General features: G+C 43.9%; 1 protein-coding gene across 1 annotated transcript; it reads right to left on the reverse strand.

The window, feature by feature from the left end:
- Positions 1-1,155: 1,155 nt before the first annotated feature.
- LOC108797093 (RNA-binding protein 14-like) lies at positions 1,156-15,590 on the reverse strand. The gene is made up of 3 exons (XM_018568663.1): positions 15,231-15,590; positions 8,308-9,286; positions 1,156-1,348 (listed from the first exon to the last, which is right to left on the reverse strand). The coding sequence occupies exons 1-3, from the start codon at positions 15,571-15,573 to the stop codon at positions 1,156-1,158; spliced, it is 1,515 nt and encodes a 504-aa protein (XP_018424165.1). The 5' UTR covers positions 15,574-15,590.
- Positions 15,591-21,315: the final 5,725 nt, after the last annotated feature.

Genomic DNA, 21,315 nt, shown 5'->3' on the forward strand with positions numbered 1-21,315 from the left:
TCAAATACTGGTGCTCAAAGCTGGCAGGGATCTAGCAAAAAACATTACACAAAATGCAACTGGCATTTCCAGTACAAAAAAATGCAGTATGTGGTTTCAAAGAAAAGAAAAAGATCTGGAGCCGTTTACACCAGATAAATTATGCATTATAAAACTAATCTGCAGCATTCCTGGTCTGGTGACCACCATCTTATCTTCCACGTTCCAAGCACATCTAAAACGCATGTTGAACCTTAAAGCCTTGTGTTAAACGGTAACCCAATGTTATGCAACTCTGCCAACAATTTTACAATAACTGCAGTCCTTGACATAGGCCAGAGTATTCCAACTTACATACTCTTCAGTTACCACATACTGTTTACGGTTCACAGACTTGTCTAACAAAAAGCAAAAGCATAAGAGATCTTCAAAACTAAAAGAACTGTATAATCTAAGTGGGGGTTCAATAAATACTTCAATTTCCACTGCTGTGCAATCTAGGCTGAAATGTTTACTCAATGGAATCCCTTTAGGTAGAGATTTAAAAGGAAGCTCAAATTTTAGCATGTGCAGTAACTTATTTTAGCCAAGACTGATACAACAGATGACAGTCAATCATTAGTGAACAAGAGATTGAACTCCTTGTTGGTGTCTTGCAAGTCTAGCGGTTGTCAATTTTAGCTGTGGCTACTGCCAGCAAGGGGTTAACTTCTTGGATAAACATCTTGTTTGCACAAGAACCCTGGACTATAGTTCAGACAGGCATTAAATATATGGAATTAAGTATCTGCTAGAAGAAAAGTCACCATACTTCGCTTTCCGGCTGCCTATTTGTTCAAATGCCACCTCTTCCGTGCCCAGTGAGCAGCAAAGAGGTGATACTTCAACAAAAGGGACATTGAAAACTATAGCAACTCTTAGCAGATATGACATTCTATACAAGTGACTCTATGCTGACATGTGAATACTTCAAAAATGTATTGTGTAAAAATGTTAAATTAAAACGCTCAATGTGATTTATGCATTATATATAAACCATTAACTAATTAGATTTCAATGCATTTTAAAACAGTTATACAGACAAAAAAGCCTTAATTAGAAACCCAGAATTTTCTGTATTTTACCCACACAGAAAGACCTCAATCTACACACGTTTCCAACCACCCTTCAATGTTATTACAAACGGCGCGGATAGCCAGATAGCGATGGCCCTCTCATGAAATCACTGTAAGGGTAATCGGACTGTGTTTCAGTCATGCGACGGAAGTCCAGCTGAGATTTGGGTGGCGACCGGCGGAAAGGATCCTGCGACTCCTGTGATAAACGGCGATAGTCAGCTAATTCTGAATAACGGCGGTCAGAAGCAAGCCTGCTGTCGAAACACAAAAGGAAGTTTTAATGAAAAACAACGCGGCCAAACTTCTATTAAGAAACACATCAAGGCTGTACAAAAGAGTGAAAGACTTAATATACCAAATTGAAATATTGAATTCCTTCGATTTTAAAAGGAGGCTACAGAGACCAAGCTACAAACCTTCATACCTGCCACCGCAGACAAGGCAAAGCCCAAAAATGTGTAAATATTTATTTAGGAAAAGCGTTAAGAGTCCACTAAATGTAAGGTCAGGTGTGTACATTTTTTTAAAATCTAAGACAAAACCTATACGTCCTGCTGGGGAGAGTTCACCCTCAGTTCCTTTCCTAACATGCAACAGGAACTGAATAGTAATCCCTTGAAAAGAAATGGATTTCCCAGCTTAGACAGCTGTCATCCGAACATGTGACCCAACTGGACGATTTTCCCCTCACTACTTGCAACTGTACGATTATGAATTTCAAATCATCTGACTCCATGCAAATGGTCACCAGAACAGAGGGGGAATCTTGTGAACATGGACTACAGATCACAAGTGACAGATATGAACAGACCAAGAGTGAGAAAAAAAGCAAACGGGGCAGGAATATGGCTAAACCAAAGATCAGTGGGGCAGAAAAGTGACTGAACCAGGAGGAATCTCACAGTGGAGATCGAAATGTAGTTTAGGGCTGCAACCAACTAATCAATAATGAGAATAGTTGTCAATTCTCATCGATTAGTTGGTTCGATCCCCTAGCTGGGAGAAGGGTACAGCAAGCAGTGGGGGAGTGCAATAGCCAGCCTGCTATTGCAATTTGAAATGGCCAATAGTAGGCTGGCTATTGCACCAGCCCACTACCTGCTGTACTTACATACAGCTGCCGTCTACGGAATCTTGCCACTGGCAGCTGTCATTCCATGGCTGAAGCTATTCAAGCACAAATTCTGCAGTGGGAGGTGCGTTGCAGTGCCATTCATTTCAATGCGTGATTGACCACACTGGAACGCATGGTACCGCAATGACATGTGCACCAGTGCAGTGCGATTGCAGAACAATTGTGCGTGCAGTTTTATTCTGAAGTAAACTATGTTTGTAACACTGCATTTGTGAACTTTATTTTAAATGGACGGTATTTAATTTTTTTTTATCCGATCAAAAAAAAATTTTTTTTTAATCGGCCAACTAATCAAATATGAAAATTAGTTGCAGCCCTACTGTAATTAACATCCCACATTAAAAAATTAAGCGTAAGGCACCCGAGATTACAGTAAATTGAATCTATATATATATAAATCTGTATCTAATATATACCCTAAAACAGGCCTCCTCGCCCCCTCGCAATTGGTGAGTGAAAATTGTGGGGGGCGAGTGGAATGCCAACAATGGTGCCTCGCCGACGGGACACTACCGCCGCGGCAATCACTCGCTTTTGTTTTCTCTTCTCTTTCTCGCCAGCTACAGAGCAGCCGAGCCCGAGAAAGAGAACGCTTGCCGCGGCGGTAGTGTGCCATCCAGAGCGAGCTCCCTGCGCTCCCTCTCTTTCGTCCCGGCCGCTTGAGCTCCACTCAGAGGCGGCTCTGATTACACCCGGTATCGCTCCCTCTCTCCTTCTGGCCGCTCTGAAGCTGCAGCGGCCGGGAGCAGAGAGAGGGAACGCTGACATGTGTGATCGTAGCTGCCTCTCTGAGTGCCCGCTTCCTGGAGCTGGAGCGGTCGGGAGAAGAGGCGATTGTTCAGCGGTGTGATCAGAGCATTCTTAAAGAGCCCCCCCTCCCAGTCCACATCTTTTGGACATTATTAATCTGAGTTGCCCTAGTAGCTTAGGACTTGAAATTTTGAGCCTTGCCCTAAAATAAACATGACTTATGAAGCCTGAAAAACTACTGAAAAACGCAATAGTGAGCATCGGTTGGTATCTTCAAGCAGTAGATATTGGCTTTATTAAGTGGAGTTTGTTCCCTGTGTGAGAGTTCTGGTAGCAGGTTTTTGTTTCACAATCAAAACACATCTGGGCCTCCGAAGCATTTTGAACAGCCTGCCAATCACCACCTCCAACCGCAAGGTTTAAAAAGTTAAAAATGGGGCATCATGTTGTGCGAGACCCAAAGTTCTGTGCTATTTGTTAAGCTGTGCTAGGTCATTCACTTCAATGGTTTCCCCTGGCAGCCCACACCAAGATCATAGCAACAGCCTAAAAAAGGGCACATCACGTGATATCACTTTGTTCATCAAAAAGGAAAAAGTTGAAGTCATTGCATTTTTCACTTGTGGCTTTTCAGCAGGTGAACAACCCAATTTAAAAGAAAAGCAAGTTAACATGATCCTGCAGTGCTCCTGTAACTACAGAGATAGAGATAATCTCCAATTCCACAAAAAATGATATAGATAGAAATATATAGATCTATATTCCTATTCCCTGCATTATCTCCCCCCATCGTACATAAACCTTTCTATAGTCAAAACTAGAGTTGCAGCGAACGATTATTTTCAAAATCGATTAGCCGATTATTAAGTTCGATTAATCGGATAAAAAAATAAATTTTATTTTAAAAAATGGCTCCAGTGATGGGACTACTAGTTGGTATTGAGATTGCAGCCCATCACAAGAGCAAGCTTGGAGCGGTGGAAGTAAAAAAGTGTGGTGTGCAATATAGTGAAATGAAGTGTAAAATTATACAGCAATCAATGCAAAATGGAATCGACTATAGAGGACTACAAATCCCAGCAATAGTGCATTATAGCTGGCGGTATTCTGCATTGCGCTGTATAATGTACTATTGCTGGGCATTGTAGTCCTCTATAACTAGTGGTATTTGGCATTGCACCACTGTATAATGTATTATTGCTGGGATTTGTTGTACTCCTCTATAGCTGGTGGTATTCTGCACTGCGGTGTATAATGTATTCTTTGATTTGTAGTCCTCTATACAGCGCAATGCAGAATACCACCAGCTATATAGGAATACAACAAATCCCAGCAATACATTATACATACAGTGTACAATGTATTGCTGGGATTTGTATTCCTATGTATAATATACAGCCCAATGTACCATCAGCTATAGAGGAATACAAATCCCAGCAATACATTATAGAGCACCATGTGTGGGAAAGTGCAGTCTTCCAGCAACTTGCTTCTGAGATCGGGCCTGTCTTATCGGCGGTTGTCATCAGCCCATGCCTGCTCCTCCTTACTTCTTCTCCCCGCGTCCCTGTGCCGATCGTGGATTTGGGCGGGCAGGGAGGAGGTGCGGTGTGTGGAGCATGGATGCGGGCGGTTGTGGCAGCGGCGAGCGTGAGGTGGGGAGGAGGAGGTGTGAACAGGGCCAACCAATTGGAAGCCGATTTATCGATGATTGAAAAAGTTGACAACTTTTTCAATCGATTAGTTGTTGCAGCCCTAATCAAAACCTACTTGAGAGCTTTGAGACCCTAGCAGTGTGTTAACGCACACAGCATAATGCACAAAATGTGTTTTGTGATACATTGCGGTGTGGGTGCATTGACCACTACTTTGTGTGTTGGGTGCCATCCACAATAAATTAGCACCAAGTGCAGACCAGCCATTTAATTCAATACCCCTGGACATGTGTCTGCACTCGAACATATACTTCATTACAATGCACATTACAGTAATGAAATAGTATGAAAAGGATCTTAATTTCTTAAAAGAATATGTTGCCAATTTATCAGCTGATATACCAGTCTAGTCAATCATTAAAATCTTGCCATTCTGTATGAAAAAATATCTTATAAACCTATAACTGCTTTCTTTGAACTATTTTTCATTTTGGATAAAGTGGGAAAAACAATGTGGTACAGCAATAGTAATAATATGGTATATGCAACTCAGGGGAGGTGGCTCCTCAGATCCCTCATCCACTTTTAAGGTTCACATACACAGCAAGCATAAAGCAAATTGCTTTATACATTGTGGAAAATTGCTCTTACTACCACTTGCTTATGAGCCCCTTATGATTAACCTATGAGTTGCTTACTTCACTTGCAGGGATGTGGAATTCAGGCAGTTCCGGGCGCGTAGTTTTTGTCTACCTTTAGCCCTACTGCGGGCAGGCAGCAGGGTTAAATGTAGTGTGGTAGCCATTTTGAACAGGTGATCTTGAGCGGCCAAAATCACCTTGTATCTAGCCTGATTCTCCCTCTCCACCCTCCCCTCCGGTGGCTGTGTACCGCTCTCGGCTGCCTCTCTCGCTGCCCGCTGGCTTCCTTTCTGCCGTGGTTTTCAGGGTGCCCTGCTCTCTCCACGGCAAATTAGGTTAGAGAGCGCAGAGCAGAGAACGCTTTTCTGCTCTGCTCCATGTGAGCAATAACACAGGAATGCTCGCACCCTTCCTCTCACAGGAGGAGCACAGTGCTGTGCTAGAACCCCTGTGTTGGTGGTGAAATGGGCAATACAGAGAACCAGTCACCTCCAAAAGCTATCACACAGGCTTGTTAGCGCCTGTGTGATAGCAAAGTGAAAGAAAAAAAAAGTAAATAAAAAATAACAGTTCAAAATGTAAATGCATAGAAATGTTAAAAATTAAAAAGGCGATAAATAAAATGAGAATTAAAAATGTTTACAAAGTTAAAATAAAAAGTAAAATAACATTTAAAAAAAAATTAAAAACCAACCCCGCTGCACCCACCATCTGCGTGCAAATAAAAAAACATGCATAGGCCAGTGTGTGAGCGGACGATCCGTGACAAACGTGCAGATGGCCGGGCAGTCACAGAATCGCACACCACCGCCAATTGCGCTGGCAGTGACATTTTCTAATGGCACCCGTCAGATTCTACGGTTTCCCGCCCCCAATACCGCCTGTGCAATCACGCATAATCGCGGTTGAAAACACTGCACGACGCATGTCGTGAAAAAAGGTACATGTACCTTTTTCAGCGATTATCACGCAGTTGTAACCGCACGGAAATCAATGGGGCCACACGGCAAATCGCCCAAGTCTGCACCCGCCCTAAAGGGTAAATTCGCATTCCCATTTTGGGAAAATGGAATTACCCGCACAAACCTTGCCCATTCTCCTTCCCTGCTATACTTGCCTTTCAGCGAATGGTCCTTCCCATCCGCGAGCAAGGGTGTACTATCTGTACCATGTATTCTGAATTTTGCTCGCAAATTGCAAGCACTCATTGGTCAATGCGGTCACCTGACGGTGCTGACCAATGAGAAGCACGACTTAGCACTGCTAAATACAGATTATTTTTTTGTATCAGTACAAGTGGATTGTCATGAAGGACAAGTAGATCGGGCCCCCACTTTAGTCCATGGACAAGTAGTTTTTTTTTTTTTAATTTCCACCCCTTACTTGTATGAGAAGACACAAATGGCATGTACACAAGCCCAAAAGGCAACTCTGTCACTAAACTCAAAGTTTGAACAAAAGCTCTCCCCGCAATGCAGATGAATACTTACCTGTTCCGTCCTGTAATGACATAGGGGCAGCAGAAGGGACAAGATCAACAATCCCAAAAGTGGTGGTTTTTCTTCACCGGAGAAGCTTTTGAAGTCCTGGGCAACAGGAGAGGTTTACATTTCTTCTCTGCAGGAATAGCTTTTATTTCACAAATAAGATTTAGTGACATGCATAGCACAAACAAAGCCGTATAGCACTAGTTTGAATAGCTTAAAAACTATAGAGATCCAGGGGCTTTATGATTAAGCCCAAGTTGGGGGCAAAGTGCATCAGTAGGTGTGGGTGGCGTGTTCTCATTCAAGCTGGATCAAAAAAGTTTAAGCTATTCAGACAAGCAGTATGCAGATTTACATCCGTACTATGCAAGTTTGTTTGGGGAGTGCTGAATACCAGAGGTGGCATGCACCCACAGCTGAGGTGGATAAAGCATTGAACCTAGGAGCAGTATCATGCCTAGTGCGAGTATTAAGTAGAATTGCGGGGCCACTTTAAAGAACTCCAGGTTGTATAAAAAGTAACCCATGCAGTAGGGCTACCCCTGCACTGCAAGGATTAAATGCTAGTTTTTCTCTAGGGGCTCAAAGAAATGCTCAATCCTCGACCAGCACCTACAGCCTCCTCTTCTCTGGGCTCCGGCAGTCTAAGCCCCACTGACGTCATCACGTCCAATACATCCCATTCAACTGTATTGGACTTGAGGACAACAAGGGACATACCACAGCTGGAGCGAAAGGGGTAGAGAGGTGAGCGGTAACAGGATCATGCGAGTATATCTATTTGTGCCCCTAGAAATTTTTTTTATGCAAGTAGGTTTTTCTACAACCTGACCTTCTTTAAAACATACCTAAACTGACTGATGATTAATCGCTTTAGGACCGCCCACCGTCTAAATATGTCCTGGTCCTGAAGTGGTTTTACCAGGGACACAGCTGCTGCAGCCATGTTCATGGGGTCATTGTAAACAGCCGGCGATGGCTGTTTAGATACAAGCGATCCAGTGGCTACACAGCCGCTGGATTGCATGTACGGTGTGGCCGAATGTGTGCACACAGACTTTTGATCTTGCCTATAGATGTAGTTTTGGAGTACAAGTAATGCTACCTGGCATGAGTAACTCCATCTAAGATTAAAGTTTGACTTTATTTTTACATATATTAAACCTTGAATGATTGCAAAACCTATGAGGGCAAAGTTAGCCCTACAGATAGCACAACTGTTGGATATTAAATGGGAAAGGGACAAATCTAAATGGTTTATGTGCATTGTAGTGTGCTGCAGAGCACATTACATCATTATATGCAAGGGGCTGTATGGTACAAATTCTCTTCAGAGCAGAAATGTATAAAAGTTTCCCCAATACAGGTACTGTTAATTAAATTTACTTATTTAAAAAACACAGACCTAGTAGTTACCTTAACCTCACAAATCACAGGAATCCCAAAACAAGATTATGCATTTCTGCCACAACGAATAATGATTAAGCCAGATAAGCATATATCTGTATTGCTACGCGTCTGCATAGTAGTTGAACTACATACCTTTTATAATTGTCCATCGTCTTCTTGTAGCTGTCAGAAGCAGAGGTTAGCGGCGGTGAAAGACGGGTGCGCTCGTACATCGGCGCATCTACTGGAGTAGACAGAGACGAGTAAGCAGACTGCATTCCAAGGCCAGCCATCTGAGAAGCATCATAGGCGGAACTCTGCTGTGGACGATAAGCACTAGCCAGTGCCGAGGACGACGCATATGGGGTACTGGCGGAATGTGATTGATAAGGATTGGACGAGGTCTGAGAGCTGTAAGACGCCGCCATCGAAGTTAGATGGGACCCATAACTGGCAGGCAGCGTCGATCCTTGAGTGCTATAAGCTGTAGAACTTTGCGAGCCATATGAAGGTTGTGTTTCTGTCCCATAAGCAGAGGACTGGTTTTCATATCCACCTTGAGAGCTGTAGGCAGAAGCAAGTGTACTGGCTCGGGCTCCATAGGCAGCGGATAAAGACGACGACTGACTACTGTAGGCAGCAGACAATGATGAACTTGTTTGATCCCCATAGGCAGATGGTAAGGAACCATAGCCAGATGCTGGAGCACGGAATTTTGATGCAAGTGAAGCAGCAGATTGTGCAAGACCATAGGGCGATCTTGTAGGCGATCTTCTTAAGGGACTTCTGTCTCGTGAAAAATAAAGCGGAGAAGGTGGACGCATCCTACTTTCAAAAGCATAACGTGCATTATCACCTGAATACTGCTCATAAGGTGATTTTAACGCAAAGGATGCATAGGCTGCTTCAGCTGCCCTCCTACGATTATAAGCCTCAGAGCGGTTCTGTGGGGTTTCTCGAATATCATGAGGCCTACGAGCGCGATTATGAGCACTACCATTAGTGCTCACAGGCCTTGATACTTTATTTGACATCTCCACGTTAATCCTTTTGTCCTTTATCTCCTTTCCATTCAGATTTTCGATAGCTGCCCTAGCGTCACTTTCTTTCTCCATATGAACGAACGCATAGTCTGAGGTAGTACACAGGGGGAGGAAAAAAAAAAAATGTTATCGACATTGCAATATGTTGAATATCACAGTCTGTACAAGTCTGAGGCTTTAAGAGTATTTCAAACTTAAAAAACTTAGCAGTTGTAAAATCAAACACTACGAAAATAAATGAAAAAAATGGAACATGAAGATTCTTTTAAAATTCCAGGTAAAAGTAAATACCCTTCAACCAAATGCTTTATAAAGCAAATTAATCCAAGGTGAGAGGTCACCACCATACGACAGAATCAGGTAAGGGCATCTTTAAATTAGACCAAAAGTAGCACTTGGGCCTGGTTCACACCTGTACGTTTTGTAGCGGGTTCAACGCTCTACGAACGCTCTACAAAACGCTCAAACATGAAAATCCCATTGTTTTCTATGGGTATGGTTCACACCTTGCCATATTTCAGCCCGTCTGAACGCGCTACAAAACAGCCTACGCCTGAAAAGGTACACGAGCTTCTTTGCTGCGTTTTTGTTGCGCGTTCCCATTGGGATACAGCCAAGCAGCCCTCGGAAACGCGCATTTGTCACCCGTTTTTTTAACCATAAATCGCCGTAAAAACGCGCGTCACGAAACGCGCATATTCGATACGCCTAGCTGTGAACAGAGCCTACCCTTGCAGAGCGGGGGCAGCTCAACTGCAAAGGTTAATTTTGACATGCCTGGAGTTCTGCAAGTATGTGTAATTCAACAATTCTTTTCTGTTACAATTTCCCTGAGTTTCAATAGCAATTCACCTGACAAGTGTTCCAAAAACCAGGTCGTCATTTCTGTAAGGCGTTTTTTACAGAATAAAGCCAATACGAAAGGATGTTCTTTATTTCTTTACCAGCATGCCTAAAAATTCATTTTAGTAAGCACAATTAGTAAGCACTTACAAACCATATCAAAAACTAGTGACTTAAAGTGTATTTCCACTTTTGCAGTCAAATTTAATAAAACTCCTCCATATGTTTGTTATGTGTTCCTATTCATAAAGCGTATGAAAAATAACTTTAAAAAACATCCTTACCTTTTAGATGTTTTGTCAAAATCAGGCAAGATGGCTGATCACAGGCTTTTGTTAGCCCTTTCAGTGATCTGTCCCAATGGAAAGTCTTGGGACTGAAATTTGAGGATTGCATTTATCTGATAAGTTTCATTAACATACAATGAGCAAACCACTTCAGGGGTGTGGATATTTAAAAAACACTACTTCTCCAAGGACTAAAGTGGGGGGCCCAATCTACTTGTCCCTTGGGATACAAAAAATAATCTTAATCAAAACTGTACTTAACAGTGCTAATTTGCAACCAAAATTCAGAATACATGGCACAGAGCAGCACTGGATGGCAGTTTAGGGTACAGATAGCGCACCCGTAGTAGGAAGAGTTGGCCAGACTTGAGCGGGTAATTCCATTATCCCAAATTACTTGGGAAAGTGAACTTACCCTTTAATTGTGCATGTTAGAGAGCGGCTACCAGAATATGGCACACAGTGGAATGGGGGCAGCACTCAGCGTACACACACAATGCCCTACACGTGAGTTTATTTGCATGCAGATGGAGGGGACAGTGGGGTTGGTTTTAAATTTTTGAAATGCGAAATCATATTATCTTTATTTTATCACTTTTTTAAAATTTCTTATTTATATATATTTTACTTTAATTTTTATTTTATCACTTGTCATTTATTTTATTTTTTACTTTTTTCACACTTCGCTAATGTGTGATAGCATTTTGAGGTGACTGGTACTCTTTGAACCTGTCAACTCCAATGCATGAGTTCTAGCACAGCGCAGGAACTCTTGTGACAGCTGAGATGGGAAGGCTTCAAGTGCAGCACTCACTGTTTACATGGAGCAGACGTTCTCCAATCTGATCTAATTTGCCTTGGTCCCCCAGAAGACCCTGGCGGGGAGAGCGCCAGCTGGCGGTGACAGATTGCGCCCGGGGAGCAATCGGGCTGCTTTCAAGTGATCTTGAGTGGCTGTACAGCCGCTCGAGATTATTTTTACAAAACGGTTCCTTCTCTACATTTAGCCCTGCTGCAGCAGGGCTAAATGTAGAAAGAAACTACCCGCCTGACACTGCATGTGCCGGGCGTCAGGAATTCCACACCCCTGCACCTTAGGAGGGGCTATGATGGGTGAGGGGGCATTGTCCATTGAAACCATTTAAAAGAAAAAGCTAGAAAATGTTTTAACCCTTAAGGCCAGGTTCACACCATTTTCCGGACCAGATCCCATAAACTGATTTTGCTGCATTCTGGCGGTTTTTTTAAGCTTAAAATGGGCTTTGTGGTGCGGTCCAGTACGTTTGCATGCATTTTTTTAATGCATTTCAGTGCATTCCAGACCAGAGAAAACAAGACAAGCAGTATTTTTTTGTTGCCTGGTCTGGAACGAACTGCACTGGTGTGAACAGAGCCAAAGAAATAACATAGGGATGCTTTTTTGTTCCAGGAACAAACTGTTCTGGTCTGGACATGGTGTGAACAAGCCCTAAAATCCTAACCCAAGTCAAAGCTATTTAAACTGCAAGAAGCTTTTTTTTTTCTTTAGCTATGCTATGTAAATGGGAACATGTAGCAAATATAAAATAGGTGTTATCCCAATTTGGCTGCGAAAGTGGAGATGCACTAAGCTGGCCATACACTCCTCACATTCAAACAGAGTGCTGCCAGCACCATTCCATTTGACAATTGATGATTTTATAATCAACTTTTGTAGAAGTAGCCTGACCGAAAATAGTCAGCCAAACAGTGAATGCAGCCAAGCAGCTGCAGTTACTGTGTAGAATTCCGACAACGGCAATCCCTGCAAGAGATTCTACTATTCAAGCTGAACAAAAAAAACCACCCATCAAGATATGGCAAGCTATAAAGGGCAACTAGATGCCATGCATCAAGCAGTAATTGGTGACGCAAGAAACATGGATATAAATTACACTTCCCTCAAACTCCCGCAGTACTCTAAATGAATATTTCTGTTCAAACAATTCCCAGTACTTTCAAACTACTATAAAAAACACTTCATAAAAAGGTGTTACACTGAGAAATCTGGTGAAATCACAGACACAAAGACTGCAGATCCAATCATTCTCACTAGGCCTTTCAAGCAGAGAATTTGGGGTATAGATAAGTGACTAAATTAGGGCATACAAAGCAGAATTCAATGTTCTTGAATACTTGTCTTTGTAATGTATGAGGCAGGCCAATAGATACAGGTAGTGACATGAACACAAACGTCCATGCACAGGAACTTTTATAGGGATACCAGATTTACTAGCACCTTTTCTGACTTCATTGTAGTAAACATGTAGGCAGATAAGAGTCAGGCTGTGCCTCTCACAGGGTTCAACACGCCCCACTGAACAGTAATAAAAAGGGTTCAATTGGGCGTTAACAGGGCTTTTTTTTTTTTTAAACACCGCAGGTCAAACAAGTTCTCTAATGATGAGAATCCTAGGTCTAGATTGCTGCCATTTATTAAAGAAATCATAGCTTCATTGACACCAATTACTACACAGTGCTTTTCATCCAGTACAGTGGCTCTCCTACATTGAAGGGATCCGGTGGTTTACCCACCCCCTTCCTCACCCAATCACAGAGTGCTTTGCGAGGGGAGACAAAAGGGAGCGTGAACTACAACAGGATACTATCACGGTAGGAGACCCACAGTGCTGATAGAAGAGAGTCCATGGACAAGAGTCCATGTACTATTCGGCATCAATATAAATAGGATTTGTACAGAAATGGCAACATAGGATATAATTAGAAGAACCATGAAATATCCACTTTTAAGAACCTGCAAAGATCACCTCTGATGTAGTGCAGGTTTAAGGCCCCATTCACACTGAGCAACATGAAAATCGTGCGACTGAGCGATATTGCGCGACGAGCGATATTGACCGACTTGTCGAGCGACTTTTTCCTATTGGGCTGTATGCAATATCGCTCGAAAAAAGGGTCATGTAGGAGCGACAAGCTACCAGCGACGAGCTACAAGCGATATTGAGCGACGAGATGTGAACAGCTATCGCGATAGAGCGTGGAAATATGTGCGATATCGCTGCAAAAATCGCTCAGTGTGAATGGGGCCTTAGCGTGACACTCCACCAATTGAATGGTCTTGGCACTTTGGGTTTGTAAAAAGAACAGTTATTAAAGCAGAACTCATATCAAAACAATATTGAACACTAAATTTGTGTGCCTGCGTGGAATTGCAGCGTTCTATACAAAGGCTGAATTCAGTGTTGACCGGAGGCATTAAAAACAGATGGCTCATCCGAGATGTTAACGGCCACTGACCAGCCCCCTAAAATGTGACGCGTAGGCCATTCAGGACTGTACACATCGCAGTGGCTGTGATATTTTGCAGTCCGGCAATTTTGCCAGCCAGCCAATTTAACTAAACGGGACCGCACCAAACTGCAGTGCGTTTCTTCAATGTAAAATCCACTGTGGGATACATGTGGGAAAAATAATAACTTGAGGGGTTGCAGCATCTCTTCCTTACAGCGACACTAAACTCTGGAGTTAAATTTTAAAAAAGCATTCAAGTACTTAACTATTAAAAACAAGTAGCTTGTGCATCACTCTGTAGATCCTCAAATCATTTTTGAATTCATGCCGACACTGGCCTTCCTTTTGGAGGGTGGCTACGTGTGTGTGTTGTAAAGCAGCAACAGCTCCATGCTCATTCCCGTGATTGCCTACAATCTTTACACAAATTAGTAAACTAAACATGAGATTATAGTCCATCACAGGAGTGAGTGGTGGCTACTTTACAACACACCAGGGACCAGGGGGAACAAAAGAATCCATCATCCAGAAGGAAGGACAGTGTCAGCATGGATTCAGATCTGATGATCTACAGAGTGATACAATAATAAAATAAATTTATGTTAATAGTGAAGCATTATTAAGATGTAATTCTTACGTTTAGTGTCACTTTAAAGCCTGCAAACCCTCTTAAGGCCCTGTTCTCACCATGGCGGTTCAGTCACGCAGATTCGTCAGCGCTGGACCGGCAACATGAAAAACCGGATACATCCCTATTGCTATTTTTCAAAATGATCAGCATGTGTTCCATATAGAGTTTGATGGAAACGTAGTGATCAGCACGGTTTTTAATTGCATTTCAGCGCTGAAACGTGCTTAAAAACACCCTCTTAAAATTCACACTGAAATGCATCCGCCCTGGTGTGAATGCTAATTTCATTTCAGAGGGGCAGCAGAGTCTGCTGTCCATATACAGGGGCCTTACATTTATTCACTTTGTACAGTATAGTATCTGCTAGGACTCACTTGCACCTGGAGTACACAGATGATAGCGGGTAGCTAACTCTGCAGCTTCATTAAAGAGAGGATTTCATTCCATAGAACGTAAGGTGTTCTGTGATTGGAAGGGGTGAGATTGTACCATGCATCCACACCTCATTCTATGGAAGGAATTAAACATTTTCTTAAAAACGCTGTACAGCAAGGAACCCATTATCATCTGTGTATTCCAGCCAGACATTCCATGCTTACTAGTCAGGGTGGATGAAAGAAAGTTACGGAACCCTGCAGCCCACCTCTCAATAGTACTCGTGTATGTAACGTGTCCAAATATTACCTCTGGCCAAAGTTCAGCATTAAATAGATTTTGTTTAGTACTAGCTAGCAGAACTACGTGAACATTTTAAAGCCTGAAAACAGAAACGAAATTATGAAACGGGGTCTGTGAAGATGAGTAAGCACACGAATGGCTTCCGAAACCCGGAGTAATAATGTAATAGATCAAAGAAAAAGTAGCCCGCCAGATTTAAACAAACGAGCCTGATCCATTACCAGTACGCAATTTCTCGGCTGACGACGATGGTCACAAAGGCCGCCATTTTGCCCTCAATCCCTGCATGACGCCGACCTAAGTAGCTCCCTCCTCCGCCATTACCTTTCACCACATCACACTCCACCACCCTGCCGTAGGCCTCGAACAAGGAACGGAGTTCGGACGCGTCGCAGGCAGCGCTGACATTGCCCACGAAGATCTTCCATGTGTTCTGAGGCCTAGGCTTGGACAGCTCCACCACCATCCTCTTCCCGTGCAGCTCCCGACCGTTCAGCTCTTCGATGGCCTTCTTGGCCCGGTCAGCACCCCGCATGTGGACGAATGCGTACTGCTTCATGACGGCGCAGCTTACCACCGGGCCGAACTTCTGGAACAAGTCGTTTAGCTCCTCTTGCGTAGTGCGGTCGTCCACGTTACCGATAAAAATCTTCAGGGTGTCCTTCATAACTATGAATTCGGAGAGGAAGAAAAACCGATACTAGAGGCGCGGTCTCCTCGCACGCACTGCGAGGCAAACAAAATGGCGGCCGCGCTTTTCTGTCTATAATACCGCGAGGACTGGTGCCCGGGGCCAAAGAATAAGATCAGGTGATCACCCTCAGGGGGCGTGCCTTACAAGAAATATATGTATCCCTCACTGCTTCTACAGCCCGGGCTCCGTGCTGACTAAACACTTTGAAAAGGGGATCGCTAACTCAGCCGATATGGGTTCCAGGACAGGGCGGGATGAAGGAGGAAATGATATCACAATCATGTGAGCGGACAGAGCCCACGTGACCTCCTCCAATGTGCGCGGGACGGTAGGGACGGGGTACACAATCTGCCCAGTCCAGAATGTTGGAAATAATGAAAAGGGAGATGTATAGTTCCTAAACCTCTTTTGGGTTATGTTGCATGTCTCTTCTGCTAAAAATTCCCACCTTCCATTTTTTTTTTTTTCGTCAGTACTTTTTTCACCAATACTCTTCCTTTATACTGGATTTTCAAAGTAACAAATGCAATGATTTAGATGTTGGATGAATAGCTCAGTGTAATATAACACTTTCTGCAGTTAAAGTGACATTTAAGGACTTACCTTAAATAATGCCTCTTAATCTGACCAGCTTCTTCCACTTGTATATAGCAATCCTTCCCGCGCTGGTGCCGGTGTTCTATCAAAGTTTGTGACTACACTATATTGCCAAAAGTATTGGGACGCCTGCCTTTACACGCACATGAACTTTAACCCCTTCGTGACTGACGACGTACAGTGTACGTCGCCAGCATCTGGGCTGTTTAAACAGACTCCCGGTGACTTTTGCCGCCGGAACTCTGTTTAAACTTGTAGAGCCGACTGTCGGCTTTACAACAGAAGCGATCCTGGCGACTTACCTGTCGCCAGATCGCTTCTGCGTCCCGAAGAAGGGGCCGGGCTCCGTTGCCCCTCCTACGGGCCCGGGACCGGCGATCTTGGTGTCCGCTGGGAGCTGGGGAGGAGGTCGACGAACTTCCGTTCATCGATCCCCTCCCCGTTCTATGGGACCGGGAGCGATGCAGATTGCATCACTTCCGGTCCCTGGGCTGTCAGTTCTGGGCTCCTGGAGCCCAGCTATAAGCTATTGAAGTGATCTGCACTTCAATAGCTTATTTCCAGTGTAAAGGTGACACTGAGGGTCTTTTGGACCCCCAGCATCACCTTAAAGAGTACCTGAGTACCTGTCACCACCATCTGCTATCACATGGGGGGGCATGTGATAGCAGTCAAATTAAATTAAAAAAAAAAAAGTTTTTAACCAGAAGCGCATTTGTGAGGTCAGGTACTGATGTTGGACGAGAAGGCCTGGCTCATAGACTCCGCTCTAATTCATCCCAAAGGTGTTCTATTGGGTTGAGGTCAGGACTCTGCAGAGGCCAGTCAAGTTCCTCCACCCCAAACTCGCTCATCCATGTCTTTATGGACTTTGCTTTGTGAACCGGTGCACAGTAATGTTTGAACAGGAAGTGGCCATCCCCAAATTGTTCCCACAAAGTTGGGAGCATGAAATTGTCCAAAATGTCTTGGTATGCTGATGCCTTAAGACAGGGGCATAACTAGAAATCACAGGGCCCCATAGCAAAATGTTGTATGGGGCCCCGTGATTTCTAGTTATACCCCTTGCAGAGCCCACTCAAGATCCCACCTGAAGGTGACCCTGCAGAGCCCACCATAGACTTTCTATGGTGGGCTCTGCAGCATCACCCTCAGGTGGGCTGGTCGCACTCCTTACCTCCTCCGTCGCCGAGGCCGCCTCTTCCCCTGCTGCCGAGCACAGGCCCCCCTCCTCCTCCACTGCCGATGACGTCTATAAAATAAAATTTCTTCCTAAAATTAGGCCAAAATGTATTCTGCTAAATATTTTTGGTTAAAAAAAATCCCAATAAGTGTATACTAAGCGGTTTGTGTGAATTTTTTACCAATTATAAGTCTTTTGAAAACATGTTTTTTATCCATATGGTGTTGAACAACAAAATCGGTATTGCTCAGGGTAAAGGATTGGTTTAGGAATGATATGGCCGGTATATTTGTTTCAAACCTTGGTGTGTCTGCTAGATAATATCTTATAATTTGAGGAAGCTGAACCCCCCCCCAGGAAAAAAATGTATCTACGGCCCTGGCCCCATGGGATTGTGGCCCCCACTATCACTCATGTGCTTTTTAAAACTATTTATATTGAAACAGAGGTGTGGGGTAACTGTTAAGTACATGTCTCTCTGGGACTGCTTTGCTGGGTTTTCTGCTTTGTATTTCAGGTTGCAAGCTGCCTGTTCATTCGTCTTCAGACGCCAGTGAAAGCCAGCAGCAGAAGATCCCAGGCTGCCCGCACGGCATCTGGCCGGGCCCCACTGTGCCCTGGGCCGCATAGCGACCGCCTATGGTGATTGTTACGCCACTGCCTTAAGAGTTCCCTTCACCCCTTTATAGTCACTCCTGTCACTGGGCAGTGTCAGCAGTTACCTCAGAACTACCAGCTGGACTCACCTCTGGATTATTTTCAGATTTCCTTTTGGATCTTTTCACCTGCTTCTCCGCCCAGCCTCCCCTTTACTGTAAAATCCCCCCTCCACCAAACTTTACACTTGGCACAATGCAGTCAGGCAAGTACCGTTCTCCTTGCAACCGCCAAACCCAGACACGCCCATCGGGTTGCTAGACAGAAGCGTGATTCGTCCCTCCAGAGAACACGTCTCCTCTCTTCTAGAGTCCAGTAGCGGCGTGCTTTACACTGTCAAAAAGCTGTATGCAGCACCGCTTGTAATTAAAAGGCAGCACTCTGTCCATGACAGGCTACACAGCGAGGAGGAAACGGCCTACGCCTGAAAAGGTACAGGAGCTTCTTTGCGGCGAATTGGGCCATTTTGTAGCGTGTTCGCGCCCATAGACTTCGACGGGAACAGGCTGAAATTAGTATTTGGGCGTTTTCGTAGCAGAAATCACGCGCAGAACGCGCGTTCCGCACATGGCTACAGACCACTCCCATCTGCAGAAGTTTTTGGGTGAGCAAGAAGCAGAAAAAGATGGAGGATTCTATAGCATGTGGCCTGCTGGAATCTGAGGCATTCATACGCCTGGTGCAGGCGAGACCATGTCTCTTTGACATGAGACATGCCAATTACAAGAATAGGAGAATCAGGCAACGTGCATGGCAAGAGATTGGAGAAGCAACGTGGCCTCATTGGGAAACCTTCTCCAAACAAGTTAAAGAAGCAAAAAGGTACATGTCAGCAATGTTTTTATGTGTTGAATATTTTCTTGCAGAATGCATGCACTGTTTTAATGTGACATGCATGCATTGTTTGCATATGACTTGCGTTCAGTATTTCCGTGTAACATGCGTGCATGTGTGCTATGTTTTCATGCAGAATGCATGCACTGTTTTAATGTGACATGCGTGCAGTGTTTTTATGTCAGATGCGTGCAGTATTGTTATGTCACACGCGTGCAGTATTTTTATGTCACATGCGTGCAGTGTTTTTATGTCAGATGCGTGCAGTATTGTTATGTCACACGCGTGCAGTATTTTTATGTCACATGCGTGCAGTGTGTTAATGTGACATGCGTGCAGTGTTTTTATGTCAGATGCGTGCAGTATTTGTATTAGGATTGCACCGATACCAAGTACAGTAATCGGTACATGTACGAGTACATGTACCGATACTTTTGAGCTCCAAGACTACACTAGAGAAAAATTAGGAGGCAGCTGTCATTTGTAAGGAGCACACGGAGCTCCTGGGATTTGTACATCTCTGTTTTAATGTAGGATTTTGTTTTTATAAATATAAATAAAGTGATGCACAGATACCAGTTTTGCGAGTACGAGTACTGGTACTTGCCGAGTACTTACAAGTACGAGTACTGATACATTTTTGTTTAGTGTCATGTGACAGTTTTTCTAAAACAATACAGACTAATGATTTCAGGACAGTGGTGGAGCGCCAGAGCCAGGTCCCAGCTGCAACCGCTGCAACCCTGGTAGTTCTCATGAAAATGCCAAGTATCGGCACTGGTACTCGAAAAGTATCTGTGCATCCCTAATTTTTATGTCACATGCATGCAGTGCTTTTAAGTGACATGCATGCAGTATTGTTATGTCACATGCGTGCAGTATTTTTATGTCACATGCGTGCAGTGTTTTAATGTGACATGTGTGCAGTGTTTTTATGTCAGATGCGTGCAGTATTTTTATCTCACATGCGTGCCGTGTTTTAATGTGACATGCGTGCAGTGCTTTTATGTGACATGCATGCAGTATTTTTATGTGACATGCGTGCACTGCCGTGCAGTGCTTTTATGTGACATGCGTGCAGTGTTTTAATGTTACAAGCGTGCAGTGTTTTAATGTGACATGCGTGCAGTGTTTTTATGTCAGATGTGTGCAGTATTTTTATGTCACATGCGTGCAGTGTTTTAATGTGACATGCGTGCAGTGCTTTTATGTGACATGCGTGCAGTATTTTTATGTGACATGCGTGCAGTGCTTTTATGTGACATGTGTGCAGTGTTTTAATGTCAGATGCGTGTAGTCTTTACATGTTACATGCGTGCATGAAGTGTGTTAATGTGAAGTGCATGCATTGTTTACATTTGACTTGCGTGAAGTGTTTGCATGTGACTTGCGTGCAGCTATTTATAAAAAACAATACTCAAGTCTGTTTTCAATTCAAATATAATTTATTGGTATCAGATCAAGGGAAAATGATGTTTAATTTTTGGAGGGGAATCAAGACTGAATCGCTTGTATCTGCCATGACATCTCCCCCTCAGGTGACATGAATTATGCAGCAAATTCGTCACAAATGCTGCCACCATTCGTTGTTCCACGCCTGGCGCTGCAATGTCTACTCTCCATGCAATGCGCCAATGAATCGTCAAAATTAAACCCATCTCTGCAACGCACAAAATTGTGAAGGGCGCAAGCTGCCTTCACCGCAAAGATGGCGTTTTCAATTTTGAGGTTTATTGGCGAGTGCAGGAAGCGCCATTTATTGGAGAGTATACCAAAGGCACACTCCACAACCCTGCGTGCTCTGGTGAGCCTATAATTGAAGACCCTCTTCTCCAGGCTTAGCCCATGACTGGAGTAGGGCCTCATTAAATTCTCACCAAGAGCAAATGCTTCGTCTCCTACATTCCTTCGTCCTACATGACTGGAGTAGGGCCTCATTAAATGCTCACCCAGAGCAAATGCTTCGTCTCCTACGAATACAAAAGGCATTGCAGGTTGAGCAGTACCAGGCAGCGCGGTGATCCCCGGGAGGTCAAGATCCCGCGTCTCAACCTCAGTCCAAATTGTGAATGGGCAAATACCGCAGAGTCTGAGCTGCTGCCGTATGATCCAACATCAATATAGCCGAAGCAGTAATTGGAATCTGCTACCGCAAATAGGACAACCAAATTTTTTTTAATAATTAAAAAACGGCTGCCACTGCCAATTGGTTTGACAATCCGGATATGTTTGCCATCTTTGGCTCCCACGCAGTTTGGAAAGTTGCAGGACGTGGCAAACAATCCCGAAATCTGAAGCCACTCTTCTTTGGTGGGTTTCGCCATTACTACATCATGCAGGACCTCCCAAATCGCAATGCACGTTTCTTTGATTATCTTGCTCGCTGTAGATTTCCCGATCATGAACGAGAAATGAATAGTGGCCAAGGACTGGCCAGTCGCTAA

This window comes from Nanorana parkeri, unplaced genomic scaffold (assembly GCF_000935625.1).
Source record: "Nanorana parkeri isolate BGI_ZX_2015 unplaced genomic scaffold, ASM93562v1 scaffold33, whole genome shotgun sequence".
In the NCBI taxonomy this organism is placed as follows: Eukaryota; Metazoa; Chordata; class Amphibia; order Anura; family Dicroglossidae; genus Nanorana; species Nanorana parkeri.